At 41.7% G+C, this 19,091-nt stretch overlaps 1 protein-coding gene across 8 annotated transcripts in view; it reads left to right on the forward strand.

The window, feature by feature from the left end:
• The window catches only part of LOC137341718 (protein TASOR 2-like), a 59,591-nt gene extending 42,176 nt beyond the window's left edge, over window positions 1-17,415 (forward strand). For 5 of the 8 annotated variants that reach the window (XM_068005139.1, XM_068005143.1, XM_068005140.1 and 2 more), the window contains exons 19-25: window positions 1,944-4,036; window positions 7,480-7,605; window positions 10,418-10,571; window positions 11,311-11,407; window positions 12,533-12,714; window positions 14,547-14,669; window positions 15,944-17,415. In XM_068005139.1, coding sequence (XP_067861240.1) covers window positions 1,944-4,036; window positions 7,480-7,605; window positions 10,418-10,571; window positions 11,311-11,407; window positions 12,533-12,714; window positions 14,547-14,669; window positions 15,944-16,047 — 2,879 coding nt within the window. In that variant the 3' untranslated portion in view covers window positions 16,048-17,415. Of the gene's footprint in view, window positions 1-1,943; window positions 4,037-7,479; window positions 7,606-10,417; window positions 10,572-11,310; window positions 11,408-12,532; window positions 12,715-14,546; window positions 14,670-15,186 lie in introns of all 8 variants that reach the window. The other 3 variants (XM_068005145.1, XM_068005146.1, XM_068005144.1) reach the window with 3 other exon arrangements.
• Window positions 17,416-19,091: the final 1,676 nt, after the last annotated feature.

Genomic DNA, 19,091 nt, shown 5'->3' on the forward strand with positions numbered 1-19,091 from the left:
TCAGAGAATTGGCGCTATAGAGACGGATCATTGAATTTACCCTGTTGTCTTCACACATTGTGGGCTAGTTTTCACAGCTATGAAACCTACATGGGACTACCCTCACTGGGTTCCACTCTTACTTACCCAAATGCAGCCAAACCATGTCCAGCAATGGCTTCTCTTCCTGGCCCCACACTGTTGCCTCTCGAATCCCCCTTTGCTCCCCTCCCCCCTTTCTTCTTCCTCATCTACGTGCTGACAACACCAAGCTCTACTTCTCCACCACCATTCTTGACCCCTCCACAGTCATCACTGCCTGACCGACATTCGGTCTTTGATAAGCCGTAATTTCCTCCAGTTAAACATTGGGAAGACCAAATACATCATCTTTGGATCCTGCCACCATCTCCGTTCCCTTGCCAATAGTTCAATCCTCCTCCCCAGCCACTATCTTATGTTGGACCAGACTGCTTGTAACTTCGGCATCCTATGCGCCCCTGTCCTGAGCTGCTGACCAAATATACTCTCCATCACTAAGGCAGCCTACTTCCACCTCCATAACATTGCCTGCCTCCACTCCTGCCTTTGTCCACCTGGTGCCAAAACCCTCGTCCATTCCTTTCTCATCTCCAGACTAACTATTCCAATGCTCTCCTGGCCTCGACGCTCCATAAACTCAATGCCAGTGGAGAATATGTTCTACTCACCAGCACAGCTCTGCTGTGGGGCGTCACCAGGATATTTTAGTTAAGGGGTGATGGCCCTCAATTATGTAAGGAAGACGGCGAGCATGCGATGAGATGTTGATCTCTGTCTCAACCACAGTTCTCTGGACAGATCTTGCATAACTGCCAATGACCACAACACAGATCCCCTTTGACAAAAAAAAAATTCTGCCAGTGATGTGGTGATACTTGGACATTCTGCTGTTTTGTGGAGCTCACTAATGCCAGTTTTGACCTCAAATGAAATACTCATTTTTCGATTTCCCTGTGCACAAGTTCCTCATTAATGACCTTTACAACGCCTTAGTAAACCAAGTTTGCTTGTGTTTTAATCCAGTTGTGGAGAGGTAGGAATCCTTTAAGCACAGTTAAACTTGGATGAATAGTCTGATGGTGCTTTCTACCTACATTTCACCATTTTCTTTTAGTTTATCTATTTTTTTTTGCTGAAATTAGCAAAGTCAGGAATGTTGGCTTGGATGAAAACTGTGTGTTTTGTAGCACTCTTTTATTGATTACACAGAATTGCATAGAATGTACAGCACAGAAACAGGCCATTTGGCCCAACTGGTCCATGCCAGTGTTTATGCTCCACACGAGCCTCCTCCCACCCATCTTCATCTAACCCTATTAGAAAATCCTTCTATTCCTTTCTCCCTCATGTACTTATCTAGCTTCCCTTTAAATGCATCTATGCCATTTGCCTCAGCTATTCACGTGGTAGCGACTTCCACATTCTCACCACTCTCTGGGTAAAGAAGTTTCTCCTGAATTCCCTATTCGATTTATTAGTGACTATCTTGTATTTATGGCCCCTGGTTTTGGTCTCCCCCCACAAGTGGAAACATCTCTACGTATTCAATCCAGCAGCCAAAGTTCCTAAATGGTATAAATTTGAATGGCATTCTTTCAGCATTCAGATGGGCTAATTGTAGTGTAGTGCTGCAATTCATTTGCTTATTTATACACATTTGGAGTTTTATAATTCTCATCTCAGGCACAAAGTGGGGTTAGATTTAGTGGGTCATACCAGGCCATTTCTAATTGATGAGGCACGATTTCAGTGTTAATGAACAGTCACAGTACAGTTAGCAATCAAAAACAAAGAGCTAAATAAAGGATAATAACAATGATGCTTCTCCTGAACAAGTTGATTTGTTTTTACTCTATCATAAGCATAAATAACATGTGGGCATTTCAAATTAATTAATTGAATCTGTATATTTTCCTGTTAAGTATTGGAGATCCAGAGATCTGCAGTGCAGACATCAACATGTCCAGTTTCTGTTGCGGAGAAGCCAAGAAGTGCGGATAGTGTGGATGATCCTATGATTGAAAATGATCAGATGGGAATCATTCGTCAGTCTTCAGTTATTCGAGAGGTATTTGGTATTCAGTTGCAAGCACAGAATCCATCTCGTGGTAAAGAAAACATGAATTCGAGCAATGTAACTGCTTCAGGGAGTTATCAAGTGCAGAATGAATCCAGTGAAAACAGGCTTCAGATCATACGGTTAGATAATCTCACTGCTTTGGAGGATGTTGAAAATACAGCACGCACAGAAGATTTGGGTACCATCAAAGACACACTTGCAAGTGAAAGAAATGTAGCACAGGATGAATTTGATGGGATAGACCATACTGATGCTGCATCACAAAGCTTTTCCTTTAGAAAACATGTACTTCGTAGTAACTCTGTAAACACTTCCGAAACTTCAAATGTCATCACGCATAACCATAGCAGGAGTTTGGGTACCAGCAATCCATTGGACAATACAGATGGGCCATTGGAGAAAGGAAGCACTTGCTCGTGTGTTGAAAGTTGTGCTGATATACAGCTGATCAGAGGTGATGTTACAGAGACACAAAGAAAGAGAACAAGTGTGGGAAAGTTTCTGGGAGAGGGGGAGATTACAAGTGATTCCAATTCTGAATTTCCAGACAACTTGAAATGCATGTCCCTGGCCGACGAACGTAGAAACCAGATAAAACTTCAAGCTTCCTCCAGTCAAAACTACGTGGAGAACCTTGGCGCTAAGCAAAAGGAGAAGGAATTTGAAAAGGTGAACCGGTGTAATGACTTTGATACGGATTCTGAAAGATCTGATTGCGGCCGCGATGTTTCCAAAGAACCTGTTTTTACCCTTGAAGACTTTTCAGACGGTTCAGATAATGAAATTCAGACTGGTGCTAGAGATTTTTATAAAAACAAAAAAGCACCCAGAATTAGTTGGCATGCAAGTAGTCAGAAGAGAAAAAGAAGAGTGTACAGAGAGAAATTTCAGTGCTTTTCTGATGTAGATTCAGAACACGGGAATTACAGAGAAAAATGGAGCATGACCAGTGGGCACCTGCAGATGAGAAATATTGACATGAATTATTTACCACATTTCTTTGAAGAAAATAGCATGGCAGTGGAGATGAGCGACAGCGATGCTTCTGGGCCTCCGCTTGTTAATATTCCAGATCCTTTTGGCAGGCAGAAAGTCTACCGAAACTTCACTGTCACTGCACAGACACAACAGAAACCTGGTAGGCCATTTACTTGTGAAAGAACCACAAGGACTTTTTGTAACTGGGGAAAGAAAAACTTCTTCACCAGCGTACCTGATCTTTTAGGACCGTGGAACGCAAGATGTTGGAACAAGACAAGTCCGATTCAGAAAATTCTAGACTTGGAGTACGTTTGTTTTTCTCGGCATCTTAACAGCGTGATAAATAGAGCATGTACCATGCCGTATGCAGGCATCTTCTCGTCTTCAAGGGATGGAAGTAAAACAACTTTGAGGAGGAAGAATGTCCAAACCGTGTCCAGCGGTAGAGCAGTTGGGAGTAAAAAACCATTGACTGTGACCATATCGTGCCAAGAGGTTGACCAAAGTAGTGGAAAGCGCATTCGTAATAAAACCCAAATATCGCATTGGACTAATAGAGAAGATAAGCCCTGGGATTGCCAACAGGAAGGCATTGAATCTTACAAACCTAAAAATTACTCGCGTTACGTGAATAATCGCAAAAGGCCGTGCAATCAAACTCACGCCGTGAGTCAGGATTCTATTGAGCCTGCAGATAGAATGCCAAGCAACCAACACTCTGCTGGGGAGAATGGGTCTTTGTTTGCTGATGAGCTGTTACATGTAAAACGTAAGGGATGTAAAGAGGTTCAAGGTGATGGGAGGAAAAGAATCGATCCATTTCTGCACCTAATAACTGAACTATGCAGTGACTTGCACCAGAATTTGAATGAAGTTGTAAAGGAAACGTGGAAAGGCACTTACAAGTTTTATGTCAGTGAAACAAATTCTGATCGATTCTTTAAGGAAATTAAGGTAGTTATACTTATTTTATATCTATTAATATATCTTTAAAAATCTTACATCTGTGCTAACTTCTTGTCAACTTTAGCCTTTATTAATTCCTATATATTTATAATGGAAACCGTCTATGCAAACTTGCCGTGCTGTAATTACATCCTTCTACCACTGGTGGTGCTGCAGTGCCACCACTAGTGGGAGTGCAGTTACACCATGACACATTTCTGTTGCAAATTCCTACATTCACATTTATAATGGAAATATATAAATAATATATGACTCAAAGATCTGATTAACATCCAATTATCTCTCACCCACCAACCGGGTTTCAACTAAGGCTGCTCTTGACTCCCCAGATACAACACCACAGGAGATCACCTTTAATATATTAAAAAATCTTATGTCTGTGCGCATTTCTTGCCAACGTAAGAAAAAAAAGAACTTGCATTTAGAGAGAATTTGCATTTATACAGTGCTTTTCACAACCTCGGGATGTTCCAAAGCATTTCACAGCCAATTATATACTTTTGAAGTGTTGTTTTGTAAGCAATCATGAAAGCCAATTTATGCAGAGTGTAAAAGTGCTATGGGATCAGTTTAATGTCTCATTTAATGAGTTTAATGTCTCAATTCTTCCAACAATGCAGCACTCCCTCATTATTGCATTGAAGTGTTACATAAGAACATAAGAAATAGGAGCAGGAGTAGGCCATACAGCCCCTCAAGCCTGCTCCGCCATTCAATCAGATCATGGCTGATCTTCACCCTCAATTCCACTTTCCCGCCCAACCCCCATATCCCTTGATTCCCTTAGTGTCCAAAAATCTATCGATCTCAGCCTTGAATATATTCAATGACTCAGCATCCACAGCCCTCTGGGGTAGAGAATTCCAAAGATTCACAACCCTCTGGGTTTTTTTTATTTGTTCATGGGATGTGGGCGTTGCTGGCAAGGCCAGCATTTATTGCCCATCCCTAATTGCCCTTGAGAAGGTGGCGGTGAGCCGCTGCCTTGACAACTGAGTGGCTTGCTAGGCCATTTCAGAGGGCGATTAAGAATCAACCACATTGCTGTGGGTCTGGAGTCACATATAGGCCAGACCGGGTAAGGACGGCCGGTTTCCTTCCTTAAAGGACATTAGTGAACTAGATGGGTTTTTACGACAATCCGGTAGTTTCATGGGCAGCATTACTGATACTAGTTTTTTTTTATTCCAGATTTTATTTAATTAATTGAATTTAATTCCCCAGCTGCCGTGGCGGGATTTGAACTCATGACTCCAGATTATTAGTCCAGGCCTCTGGATTACTAGTCCAGTAACATAACAACTATGCTACCGTACCCATGAAGTGAAGAAATTTCTCCTCATCTCAGTCCTAAATGTCCGACCCCTTATCTTGAGACTATGCCCCCTGGTTCTAGACACTCCAGCCAGGGGAAACAGCCTCTCTGCATTCACTCTGTCAAGCCCCCTCAGAATCTTATATGTTTCAATGTTAGCCTAGGTTATGTGCTCAAATCCTGGAGGGCTCCTGAACCCATAACCTTCTGACTCCGAGGCAAGAGTGCCACCAACTGAGCCAGGCTGACATCTATATTATGTACAGTAGTTACATCCTCCAACCTGTACCACCACCACTCTACATAATACTGTACTTTGATATCTCCCAGCTCCTCAGCCTATAGAGAAATGCTTACGTTCCAACTAACTCTACTTTTCTGCTTCCCAAATTGGGTAGGTTTTCTATATAGAAAGAAAGGAAGGTTTTTTTTTAAACTATAAAGCAAAGTATTATAGGAAAATAAGGAAAGAATTTATGATTAAAAGACGAAGGCAATCTCAGCCCAATCGACCCTGCAAAGTCCTGTCGCTAACACTTTGGGCATGTTGGGAGAGTTGTCCCACAGGATAGTTAAGCAACAGCCTGATATAGATGTGATTTTGTGAGTATGATTATCAGCAAACATCACTATCCTTGGGTATGTCCTGTCCCACTTGACAGGATTAGGCCCACCAGAGTTGGGGCCACAAGTAGCATACAGTCGTGACAAGTTTACCAAGGCATATGGACTGAATGTATGACTTTTCAATGGGGACTGGATTGCATCTGCATAGCCTGGTCCAATTATCCTACAGCCTCTAAACCTCTTTACCTGAAGACTACACTCGGTCTTGACTCACCCTGTACAACGCCATGGTAGATTGATCAGTATATAAATGTATATTTGTACGATAATTGACTGAGAGTGATCAATTATTGAAACTTTACCACGTGCATGGAACACTCGCAATTAATTAGTCCTGCAGGGTTACAAAGAAGTTCCTAGTTGTTCATCCTTAATGAATTGTTCTATTTGAATGTTTATATTAAAAAATCATTTAAATGGTTGTGTCCTTCAGTGAAACTGAAAACCAAAACTATTTTAATGCATCACACCTTTTCTCACATAGAAAACAACAATTACAGTGTAATGTCTGCAATGATTCTATACCATTTATTAATTCAAAGTCTTCTGTTGCTTGGAAAAAAAATTGAATTGTCCATTAGTTCAAAATAAGCAATTCAAATAGCACAAAAGGTGTGCTTTGAACAACTTCCAATTCAGGTGAACAGATAATTCAAATTAAGCAACTTTGAATTAAGAGCATTCTTTAGTCTGCAGACAATATTGAAAATAGTCAGCTACTATAAATAGTGGAATACACAAAGAATCATAGAATGGTTACTGCATGGAACATAGGAACAGGAGCAGGCCATTCAGCCCTTCGTGCCTGCTCCACCATTTGATAAGATCATGGCTGATCTGTGATCTAACTCCATATACCTGCCTTTGGCCCATGTCCCTTAATACCTTTGGTTGCCAAAAAGCTGTCTATCTCAGATTTAAATTTAGCAATTGAGCTAGTATTAATTGCTGTTTGCGGAAGAGAGTTCCAAACTTCTACAACCCTTTGTGTGTAGAAATGTTTTCTAATCTCGCTCCTGAAAGGAGGCCATTGAGCCCATCGAGTCCATGCCAACAAGGGAGTGGGACTAGCTAGAATCCAGCTAGTCCCACTCCCCTGCCCTATCCCTGTAGCCCTACAAATTTTTTCCCTCCAAGCAATAAGATTATGTTAGGCTGGGTAAGTCCATGGCCACGATAATTGTACAGGGTCTATAAAAGAATAGGCTTGATGTGCTGAATGGCCATCTCATTCATATTCTGCAAATAAATTCATATTCAGTGTCATATTGTACAACATTGATCTCTCATTTTCCCTCTTGGTTCTGCTAAACGGCATTTAAAGATGGTTTCATTGTCCTTTACACAGGTTACACATCAAGATTCATGAGATCATAAACTGTACCTTTCCCCTGCTATCTCTTGCCTTTCAGCAATCACCCATAAAGCTCAACTGAGATGCCCTAAAATTTATTATTTTATTTATTTAATATCACCACTAACGTTTCAGGAATTTCTAAAGAAAGAAGGTCATGTGGAACTTGGACCATTGGATCTTTCTGTGATGCAGCCGCATCATTCCAGCAAAGTGCTTGTTATCATCAGAAATGAAGATATATCGGCACACTTGCATCAGGTGAGTAGCCCAACACATTCCAAAGTACTTAAACGTGAATAACAAAGGCTTAAGTTTCTTTTCATACAGGATGTAAGTTGGGGACTGGTTATTTTCAGAAAGTACAACTGCCGCATGGCATCAGAGGTGAAACCTACGAGAACCTGGGCATGAGTTACTTGTATTGATTTCAGCATTGGACCTGGCATGTTATCATAGAATCATATATCACAAAAGGAGGCCACTCAGCCCATCGTGCCTGTGCCGGCCCTTTGAAAGAGCTATCAAATTAGCCCCACTCCCCTGCTCTTTCCTCCATAGCCCCTGCAGATTTTTCCTTTTCAAGTATATATCCAATTCCCTTTTGAAAGTTACCATTGAATCTGCTCCCTTGATGATGTTTTCATTGTGATGCTGGTTGGAGAAGCAAACTCTGCTGCGGACGAGAATTCCTGGACTGTCGTGATTTCAGGAATCCCTGCTTGCAGCCTGCAGCACAAAGTTTGCTCTCCGACCAAAGCAGCAGAGTCAGGTACACGCTGCACCAAGACTGACTGTGAGAAGAGCATCTGGAAGCAGAGCAGCAGCGATCTCCCAGCTGGATCCCATTGGAGCAGCAAATTGTAGCTTATGCTACAACAGATACTTTGCCAACCCAGGAGCTAAAAATGTGCATGTTTGTGTACAGTTTGCATATCTGGCTAAATCCCTGACTTGGGAGTATTCCTGAGATTACTACCCTTGAAATTGCATTTTAATCTTAAAATGCTTTTTTTAAAAAAGCTGTGCCATTGCTTGCTATATGATTCATGAGTTTTCCCTCCCTTTCGAGGAGATATCTGCACTGTTACCCCCCCCCTTATCCTGGACTCCCAGTCATAGCTGCAAGTTGGGCTGTCTATCTACTTAATTATAGAATCTCCCATTTGTACTACTTGCCTGTTCTCACGATTAGTTTCTGTCATTCCTCCATGGGTGACCCTTCACTCCACAGTGCCTGTAGTTGCAGTTGATTAACCCTCCTATATGCCTCTGCCCTTATCCTCATAACACCTGACAAGAACTGCAAATCTGCTGGACCAGTCCAGACCCACAGGGTTTTTGGGTTAGTGGTTCCTCTCACCTTCCCCTGCTCTCTCTGAGGACAGTCACCTGTTCCCTCCCCTCTGTTTGTGGGGTGACCACCTCTGGAACGTGTCTTTCCTCCCCTGCTCCGTTGCAGGGCGTAACCAGCTCATCTTAAAACTCGGCGTTCCTCTGCTCGAGCAACCCAACCCTCTGACATTTCGAGCTTGTTTACTCTTCCGCGATGCTTTGCAGATCCATAGTATCCCACACCATGCATGTCGCACACGTCTCTTGATCTGTCATTCTCTATACTACAACAACTTGCATTTATATAGCACCTTTAACATAGTAAAACATCCCAAGGTGCTTCACAGGAGTATTAGGTTTTAAGGAGCATCTTCAAGGAGGAGAGAAAGGTAGAGAGGTGGAGAGATTTAAGGAGGCAATTGCAGAGCTTGGGGCCTAGACAGCTGAAGGCACGGATGCCAATGGAGGTTTTATTTTGTCACAGAGGGGAACTGATGTTCGGGATGGAGCGGTAAGGGATGGGGAGGGGATTGTTTGAGATGCTTTGATACTGAGCTTGGACGTTGTGGCGTGGCTTGGTTTGGTCAGTCACTTTGACCTGGAGCATGATGAATGACCACGTATACAAGGTGCGGATCATTGTCGGCTTATTGATGGGTAAACCTACCTCAGTACAGGGCTAATGCAGAGCAACAGCAAATACTACAATCCCACCGTGGGAAGTGAGGGGGGAGACAAATCTTTTATAATCATGCAAATAACTGAGAAAGAGAAGAAAGATTTTAGGGAGAGAATAGGAAAGAATAAACAAATAAGGTACTTGCGTCTGAAGTAAGTCTTGCAAATCCATGGTGGGAAGTAAAGCAAAACGAAATTATAATGTAAATCACTGAGAAGAGGATTGAAGAGAGGGAAGAAACAAGCATTTTGCACATTAAGTTTTTCTAAAGTGATAAATAATGTTGCAACATTATTTATTTATCTATCAGTAAGGAGTATACATTTTTATTACCTTGTCTAAGTCGGGTGATATTGCTTCACTAAACTTGCTGTATTGCAGAGATGGGTGAATCTCTGTCATACTGGGGTCCTGCTGCAGCCTAAGTAACATCAGAGACCACACTCTCACTTTCCGGACCGCCTGTGAGCAATGCTACGGGGAATTAACTGGTCTAGGATAATGGGTTTAGCAAGCATATACTTTTGACTTATTGACAATGGGACATGAGGGACAACGCCAGTTGAAATAGAACAAAGATGATGCCAGGCAATCTGACCGCACACATGGTGTGTGGGTCCCGTGATTATCAGGAATGTCTTTTCTCCTGAAAAGAAAAATCGAAAAGACAGTAATGTAGCTTCCTCTTTATAAGTGTGCCAGTTGCAGGAATCAGCTTCATAGTACACGGAAGATTCTGGTGTGTGGGGGGGGGCAATTTTAACCTAACTCACTGGGCGGGAAACCCAAGGGATCGTCTGGAACTCCGGCTTTAGACCCCGCCCGATATTACTCTCCACTGACTTCAATGGAGAGTAAAATCGAGCAGGGTGTAAAACCAGCATTGTACCTGATCCAGTCAGTTTCCCGATGGGTGGGTTAGGTTAAAATTGCCCCCTATAAATCTATCATTCAAAAAGAACTACAATGCATTTCAAGAACTTTCCTTCTTTTGCCTTTATAATTATGACATGTTATGCATGTATATTGAAATAATTCTGTTTTCATGACCCTCCCCAGATTCCTTATTTAGCGGCACTGAAACAGATGCAGTGTGTCCAGTTTGTTGGTGTGGATAGTCCAGGGGACATAAAAGACCAGACATTCCAAGAGTTATTTAGCTCCGGAGGCTTTGTTGTCTCTGATGGGACTGTGCTGGACACTTTGACTCCAGGTAGGTGCAGCAGTTGAAAAACGAGATCAAAAGCGTCACTGGTGCACAGGGTACGTGTAAGCGAAGTTAGGATATATTTCTCTAAGTGGTTATAATCAGAGATAGGATACCCCCGTGTGTTAATTCAGCTCCTTGCTCTGTTGGGCTCATAGTTTTCTTAATCACTGCCGCCAGTAATGTATTGCCAGTGTTTGCTCTTTAAACAAAGAAAATAACACAACATAACGAAAGGATGCTAAGCTTGATCATAATTCTTTGTAACATTTTCATTTTAAAAAGTGTTCCCAATAATGAGAGAGTTCTCTTCCCCCCCCCCCGCCCAATTCTGTATGCTGGGCTACAATTCCATCCAACGTATCGCCTAAATGGCCAATCTTTATATGTGAACCTAGACAATGAGCGTTGGCAGACTATTTGACTGTGGGGGGCATTGCAGCTGACCTCAGTCTGTCACAGCTCAACATCTATACATGTGCACGTCCCAGTGGTTGTGATCACGAATGGAAATGCTGGCTGATTCCTCCTTCCCAATAGTCCAGAGATGGTGAACTCTTCCCTCCCCCCCGCCCCCCCCCCACCTACTCAAGAATTGAAGCTCGGGTCCAATAAATGGTTGTGCAGATTTTAAGCACGATGTACCATAATTGTCTAAGTGAATGTATTTAACAACCCTACAGCGTTTCCACTTTGAAAATTTTACATTTTCAATGAGCGTTTTCTTTCTTTCTTGCACAATCAGAACATTTACAACAGATTTCAGAGCAGCTCAGCGAAGTACCTAAATGGAAGTGGATGATTCATTTCAAAGAACTCAAAAAACTGAAGGAGATGGCAAGGTTGGTTTGTAATGTTTTTTGAAACTGCCCAACTTGACGACAGTGGCATTGCGGAGGCAGAGACCTGGCGACTGGGTCAGGGGCTCAGGTTCTGGTCACCGTGGAGGGTGGTCCAGTTATGGTGGAGATGGGGATGGCGGCAGGGAGGGGAAGACGCAAAGCATTGATTTTATCAGCTGTGGATGACACCAAATACTTTTCCTTTTTTTAAAAAAAACATGACCTCTTTATAGAGGCAGTCAACACTGTCAATTTAAAAATAAACATTTTAATCCATGTTCTTGAACACACTAGGGTTATAAATAGAGGGTCTATTACACCTGGCAGTGAATAATGTGACTTATTGCCAAATTGGGTTGACAAACGAATAAATTATGGTCAGCCTCACAGGTGAATTTATTGTATCTTGCCTCAAGCTGTGCCCTGTTCTCAGTGATATGAAATACATACCATGAAATAGCTGTAAACAATTAACAAACATTCTTGAGTGTCAGCTGTGGCTCAGGGGTAGTATTCCCGCCTCTCAGTCAGAAGGTTGTGGGTTCAGGTCCCACTCCAGAGACTTAAGCACATAATCTAGGCTGGCACTTTAGTGCTGCACTGTCAGAGGTGGCGTCTTTCAGATGAGACGTTAAACCAAGGCCCCATCTGCCTGTTTCAGGTGGACATGAAAGATCCCACTATTCGAAGAGTAGGGGGGGAGGGGTTCTTCTGGTGCCCTGGCCAATATTTCTTAACACCGCCAGGGCTATCAGGTCATTTATTTCATTGCTGTTTGTGGGACTTTGCTGTGTGCAAATTGGCTGCAGCAGGACTTTCAGTAAACAGAGTTTATCTTACAGCAAACAAAGTCTATTTGTGCGGCAAACAGAGTCTATTTAAACAAAGTCTCCACGAACTACAGCAAACACAACTTGCCCGAAACTACAGCAACGTCTCCCGATAAAAGCAGGATTATTTCTCCTGCAAATGGCAGTGAGTGGTACTCAATCGTCTCCATTCTGGCCAGGACTTGTGGTGTCACTATATGTGGCCTAACATTTGAATTGTTCAATTTTTTTTTATTGACTTTAGAATTTATTTACTTAGCATGGGTGTGTAATATAACATATTTTGTTGATACAGGGATGACAATACTGCTAAGAGAAAGATTTCTGTACTGACTCGAAAGATTGCAGCAAATATTGTGGAAGTTCTCCCTTTCCACGAGTGTGATTCTAGGTCACAGGTGAAGCCCGACTATCTCAGCTGTCTTTTGAATCTACAAGCTCAGAAAATAAGTTCCAGATTTGCAGTATTTCTCACAGGTGAGATGTGACCATATCGGCTAAATTGGTGATGTGATGGTTTTTGAAGAAGGAGGAGATATTGTTTGGAGGGAAAATGGCCGTAAGTTAAAGACACCTTAAGTGGCCTGAACAATGACATTTGAAAAATGTTGTATTTAAGTCTTAAACTGAGTGTTGAAGACACAGACAACTTTTGAGATTATATTAAGTCTTTGTTCTCAACTTTCTCAAGCAAGTGGCCAGACACAGCTGCCAAGCAGGGTGGTTATAAGAAGCAACGGGTATTGGAAAAAATACTGGTAACAGCTGTTTTTTTTTAAAATGGGGTAAAATATGTGATATTACAGTGTACGGATCACTGGTTTACATAATTTAGTCTTGGAGTTTCCGCAGAAGAAAAATCAAGGCTGGATCAGATCTTTTAGTAACACTACCGTCTTGAATTCCGTGAGGTAATAAGAGTGGATGGAGTGTCTACTGTTGAAAGTTGCAGGGACAAGGTAATGAGTGTGATGCATCAAAGCCACTAGGAAGCCAGGGAACCAAAACCTGTTGTCTTAAGTCTTTGATGATCATCTCCAGGATTGTAAGTACTGTTGCACTATTTCACTGATACTTCATGCTAGTGATACCCTCTCAAAGATCAAATGGAAAGTGAAGGTTTTCGCAGGAAAAGAGGTTGGATTTTATCCTGGAAAAAATGCCATAGAACAGATATTCTGATTGAGGGTATTTGAATGGAGATCAAGGCTTGGTGCACTCGAGAGGACAGTAAGGACCTTAGTTAAAATGGAGAGCACCATGAGCGAGGTTTTGAACGTCTCCAGTGGAGAATAAAAGTTTCTAGGCAAATGATTAACAATACAAATCTTGTAATTCACGATAATTGGTTACATGAACTTACGATTTAAATAGATGAAGCATGCAAGAATGCTGGCATGACATTCTAAGATAGAGAGTGGCTTTGTCTGCACGCAGAAGGAACGCAACTAAGCCGCTATTATCTGCGGAGTTAGCTTTTCAAGTCGAGAGTCCACGTTCAGTCTCCCCAAATGCAAGTCAGGTTTTTAAAAAAAAATGCTTTTGCTGTATATGGATCAAGTTCAGCTTGGCTCTGTTGGTAGCGCCCTTGCTACTGAGTCAGAGCGCGGATCCATTCTCCGTTCCAGGACGTAAGCACATTATCTGGGCTGACACTTCAAGGCAGCATTCTATCAGTACTGCACTGATGCAGTTAGCAAGTTACAGATAGGACACTGAACCAAAGTCCTGTGTGCCTGTTCAGGTGGACGTAAATTATCCGACAGTACTATTCAGAGGAGTAGAGGGCCAACATTGAGATAAACATTAATTGGTCAGTCACCTCACTTGCTGTTTGTGGGACCTTGCCATTGCACTTGCTGCTGTTTTTGACTACAAAACAATAGTGACTGTACTTCAAAGTAATGAATTGATAGTGAAGTGCTTTTGAGATATCCTGAGGATGTGATAAGATGCTATAAGCTCAAAACTGAGATTGATAGATTTTTGTTAGGTAAGGGTGTTAAGGGTTATGGAACCAAGGCAGGTAGATGGAGTTAAGATACAGAACAGCCTAATTGAATGGCGGAACAGGCTTGAGGGGGTGAATGGCCTCCTCCTGTTCCTATATAATGTCAAGTATTTTTCTTTTCTATATTTATGGAATAAATTAGCATATTTTAAATCTGTCCCTATTTGGATGAGTGAAAGTCTACCTCTCCCCTAGCATTGTTCTTTTATGCTGCTTCCTTTTAAAAATGTGGCTAATTTGCAAACCTGTTAAAACTCTAGTAATTTATGTTTTATTGCCCCTTTTGATAATCTTTCAGGTAAACCTGAGAACCGAGAAGTTTTCACACAAAGTGGAATCCTCGTTACAGATGTAAATAGTTTTACTCAAGTTTTGAGAACGCTAACCTCTCCTTTACAGAGTACTTTGGACACAGAAAATGGTAAGACTAATTTATAATTTATCCCTTTTTAATTTACATTTTTGCTATAACTGGAAGGATTGCCCATGGTAACCAGCAATGAGTTTATAGCCACTGGAAATCTGTTTTGTCCAGCAACACTGGTTTGTTTACTGAATTGTTGAGCGCTCAAAACAACTGCATTCCACAAATCTGGTATCCAATTGGAGTACAATACCTGAAGTGAATTGGAATTGATTTAAAGGTCTTAATTTCCTGTGTTAAAATAGCACACAAAGAAGTTTTACACAAATATGTTCAGCAGTACACTACCAGAGGAAATTATCCCCCTAAATGTGAATTTGAAGAATTATTTTTATTTTTAGAGCAGTTGTTTGGTGTATTTTTAATACATTTGAAATAAAATATTTAGTGTATATCTAGTCATTAATCATGTACCTGATTCAGGCAGTATAGTCCAGTGCATCAAACGGTGTCCCATTCACTTATTCATTACAACTATTAATTCTTCCCTGTCCCATCCTTTTCTCTGTTTTAGGTTCTCTCTGCCACTCACCAAGCCCAGATGCCAAGCAGGCTCAGTAACTGGCATGAGGAAATGTGCAAGAATAGTCTGGTGCCCAATTGCCCTCTTTATTCTTTTTTCAACTCATCTTGGGAGAGGCAAACTAGTGTTTGCAACTCTACTGCCTCATAGCTGAGGTGAGGAGCTTGCTGTCATGGGGAAATACATTACTAGCGACAAACATCTACGGCACAGTACATTGGAGCCCACAAAGCTGAAGTCAGTTTTTTTTCCCCTTCCCTCCCAGACCCATTGTCAGACTTTACCCAAAGAAGCATCGTTTTACGAGTATAAGCATTTTTCTGTTTTGAATTGTCAATGATTTAAAATCTGCTGCGGTACAAAGATTTGCTAATTGGTCATTTTGTTTGTACAAAATGCCGTGGCAATCTAAAATGCATTTTGTCAGATTGAGCTATCTACAAAGTGCTGATCTCTTATTTTTGAATCATAGAACCTTACAGCACAGAGGGAGGACATTCAGCCCATTGTGCCTGTGCCGGCTCTTTGAAAGGGCTACGTTACGATCTGTTACGTGCTGGAGTAAATTGGTATTTTCTTTGGCAGCTTCACACAGCATATCAGAGGTGCAAGTACTGGTAAAACAGCTTGTTCAACATGCTGACGTTTCTATGAATGTAGCAGTGTACACCATTCCACAAGCAGGATGTGACATTATACATAAATTCAAGTACAGATAATACAGTTTTAAATTTTTTCCCCCCCCTAGCTTTTCTGGCCAAAGGAAGTCACTCCATAGAGACCCAGTTGGAGTCGCCCTTTGTGGAAAATACAGTAACCCAGAATTCGCAAATGGCTCCAACTTTGTTCTGAGTTGTTACGATCTGTGCTTAAGACTGGTATGAGCAAGTCAAAACAGCCTATCCGGGGATGGGGTGGAGAAAAGTAGCCTTCTCAATCTCACTATCGTGTTTTTACTTCTAGCAGAACAAAGGAGGGAAAAAGAACTATCCATCTTCATTTAGTCATGTTAGCTTTACATGGCATGACTAAGGTAACCTATGCAATCAGCAGAAGAGTGCGGTTTTCCATTTACAAGAGGGTGCTGTATGTTTTTCCCCTCATGGTGTCCACAGTAGTTTTTCTGCATCTCACTCCTTCTCCTTGCCCATTGAAACGAGTGAATTCTTCTTCAGAGTCTCTGCCTGATTTTGGCAAAAGACTTGGCTGAGAACTTTCAACAAAATTTGGAAAACTTGATCTGATATTCTGGCTGCCAGCAAACAGCAAAGCTCTTTGTAACATAATGAGCTAGTTCCAAACACAAGATTCTATTTCTAAATGTGTATCTAATAACTTGCTTTCATCTCCAATCTTCTTGCATTATTAGGCCAATGGTAGTTTGGGGGGGGGAAGAAAAATCCTGCAAAGCTTTCTGATGCTCAAAACTTACTGACTAGCTTACCGCTGATGGCAGGAAGCTCTTGTAGATACTTAGAGAAGCGCTGCTCCATAAAACAACATTTTGGTCTGAATACAATCACAAACCCATCGTGGATACAGACCTCAACAGCACCACTTTTTTATGATCAGCACTCATTCGAGGAGCCATCAAAAGAGTTGAAGCTGACTTATGGAGGAGGGGTTTCAGACAGGATTTGACTGAAACAGTACCAGTTTACCTGGTGGTGATATTGTGATTTACTGATATTCTGTGGAATATAATCCTCAATTGAAGAAATTAGTAATCTACCTATTATCGAACAGTAAAACACTAGGAAAGTATTGAAGTTGTTGATACATATCATTTAGCAAAATAGGCATTGATTTTCAGTCAGTATTTACCAGTTTTTAGAGTTATTTATAAGTATTAGTTTCTTTAGCTCTCCCTGAATCAGGCACAATTTTCCCAGCCAAGAGGTGAGCTCTATGAGTTCAGATTCCTTCCATAATATTTCTTCTTTCTCTCCCTCCCCCAAAAAAGGTCATGACTAAAGTTGGACATATTTCATTTTAACACAGAAACCTGCTACAGATTTCTTGGGTGATAGTTGGGAAGTCTTGCAAGTATAGAAATAGCAAATGCATTCATACTCAATACTTGTAAGAATTGTCACAGCAGAACTGTCAAAACAAAATGTAGCTATAGTATGATCAGTTTTAATTATTTTTTTAAATACATCAGGATGTACTTTTTAAGCCTTTGTCCAGACTCAGTCAATTAAACAGAACTGAAGTGTACTATATTTTTGTATTTATTTGTAAACATGTACATATTTAATCAGTGTCAATTAAAATTATTTCTATTTCAAAAATAGCAACATTACATTTGAGACTATAAATGTTAAAATAAAATACAGTGTGGTAAAGTTTCATAGAGTATTGTGCTTTGTGGAAGGGATTCCTTTTTGCATTTAGAAACTCAATGATAGTCAAGGTTGGACAAGTAAGAAGGGGGTAGGTAAGGAATGTGAAGTACTCAACACATTGAAAAAAATCCTCTCCATGTTTGGTTTCGTGGGGTCCAGCAGAGTGACATCCTGGAGTTGTCAGATTAAATAATTTGATGATTTTCCCTTTCCTTTTAAAGACCCGTCACCTTGTACATCTTTTTCTCTTGTTTGCTTCAATAACAATGTGCATTTATATAGTGCACTTCACAGGATCATCAACAAAGTTTGACAAGCCACAGAAGGTGTTCAGTTCCACTCGCAACCCCTCAGATAATGAAACAAGACCTGGACAATATCCAGGCTTGGGCTCATAAGTGGCAAGTAACATTCGTGCCAGGCACTGACCATCTCCAACAAGAGTCTAACCACCTCCCCTTGACATTCAATGGCATTACCATCACCAAATCCCTCACCACCATTGACCAGAAACTTAACTGGACCAGCCATATAAATACTGTGGCCACAAGAGCAGGCCCTGAGGCTGGGTATTCTGCAGTGAGTGACTCACCTCCTGACTCCCCAAAGCCTTACTATCCACAAGGCAGGAGTGTGATGGAATACTCTCCACTTGCCTGGATGAGTGCAGCTCCAACAACACTCAAGAAGCTCGACACTATCCAGGACAAAGCAGCCCACCCTAAACATTCACTCCCTTCACCACCTATCCACAGGATGCACTGCAACAACTTGCCAAGACTTCTTTGACAGCACCTCCCAAACCCATGACCTCTACCACCTAGAAGGACAAGGGCAGCAGGCACATGGGAACAACACCACCTGCACGTTCCCTTCCAAGTCACACACCATCCCATCTTGGAAATATTTCACCGTTGCAGGGTCAAAATCCTGGAACTCCCTTCCTAACAGCACTGTGGGAGAACCTCCTTCACACGGACTGCAGTGGTTCAAGGCAGTGGCTCACCACCTTCTCAAGGGCAATTAGGGATGGGTAATAAATGCTGGCCTTGCCCATGATGCCCAGATCCCATGAACGAAAAAAAAAATTAGGACAGGTGATAAGTTTTGGTTAAAGAAGTAGGTTTTAAGGAGTGTCTTAAAGAAAAGTAGGGAGGGAATGCCAGTGTTTAGGGCCTAGGCAGCTGATGGCATAGCTGCCAGTGGTGGTGCAATTAAAATTGGGGATGCCCAGGAGGTCAAAATTGGAGGAGCACAGATCTTGGAGGCTTGAAGGGCTGGAGGAAGTTAGAGATAGGGAGGGGTGAGGCTGTGGTTGGATTTGAAAACAACAATGAGAATTTTTAAAACAAGGCATTGCCGGACCAGGAGCCAATGTAGGTCAGTGAGCACAGGTGATGGGTGAATGGGACTTGGTGCATGTTAGGATACAGACAGCAGAATATTGGATGAGCAACTTTATGGAAGGCAGAAGACTGGCTGGTCAGGAGAGCATTGGAATAGTCAAGTCTAGAGCTAACAAAGGCAGGGATCAGGGTTTCAGGTGAG

Source organism: Heptranchias perlo, chromosome 24, assembly GCF_035084215.1.
Source record: "Heptranchias perlo isolate sHepPer1 chromosome 24, sHepPer1.hap1, whole genome shotgun sequence".
NCBI classification, from domain to species: Eukaryota; Metazoa; Chordata; class Chondrichthyes; order Hexanchiformes; family Hexanchidae; genus Heptranchias; species Heptranchias perlo.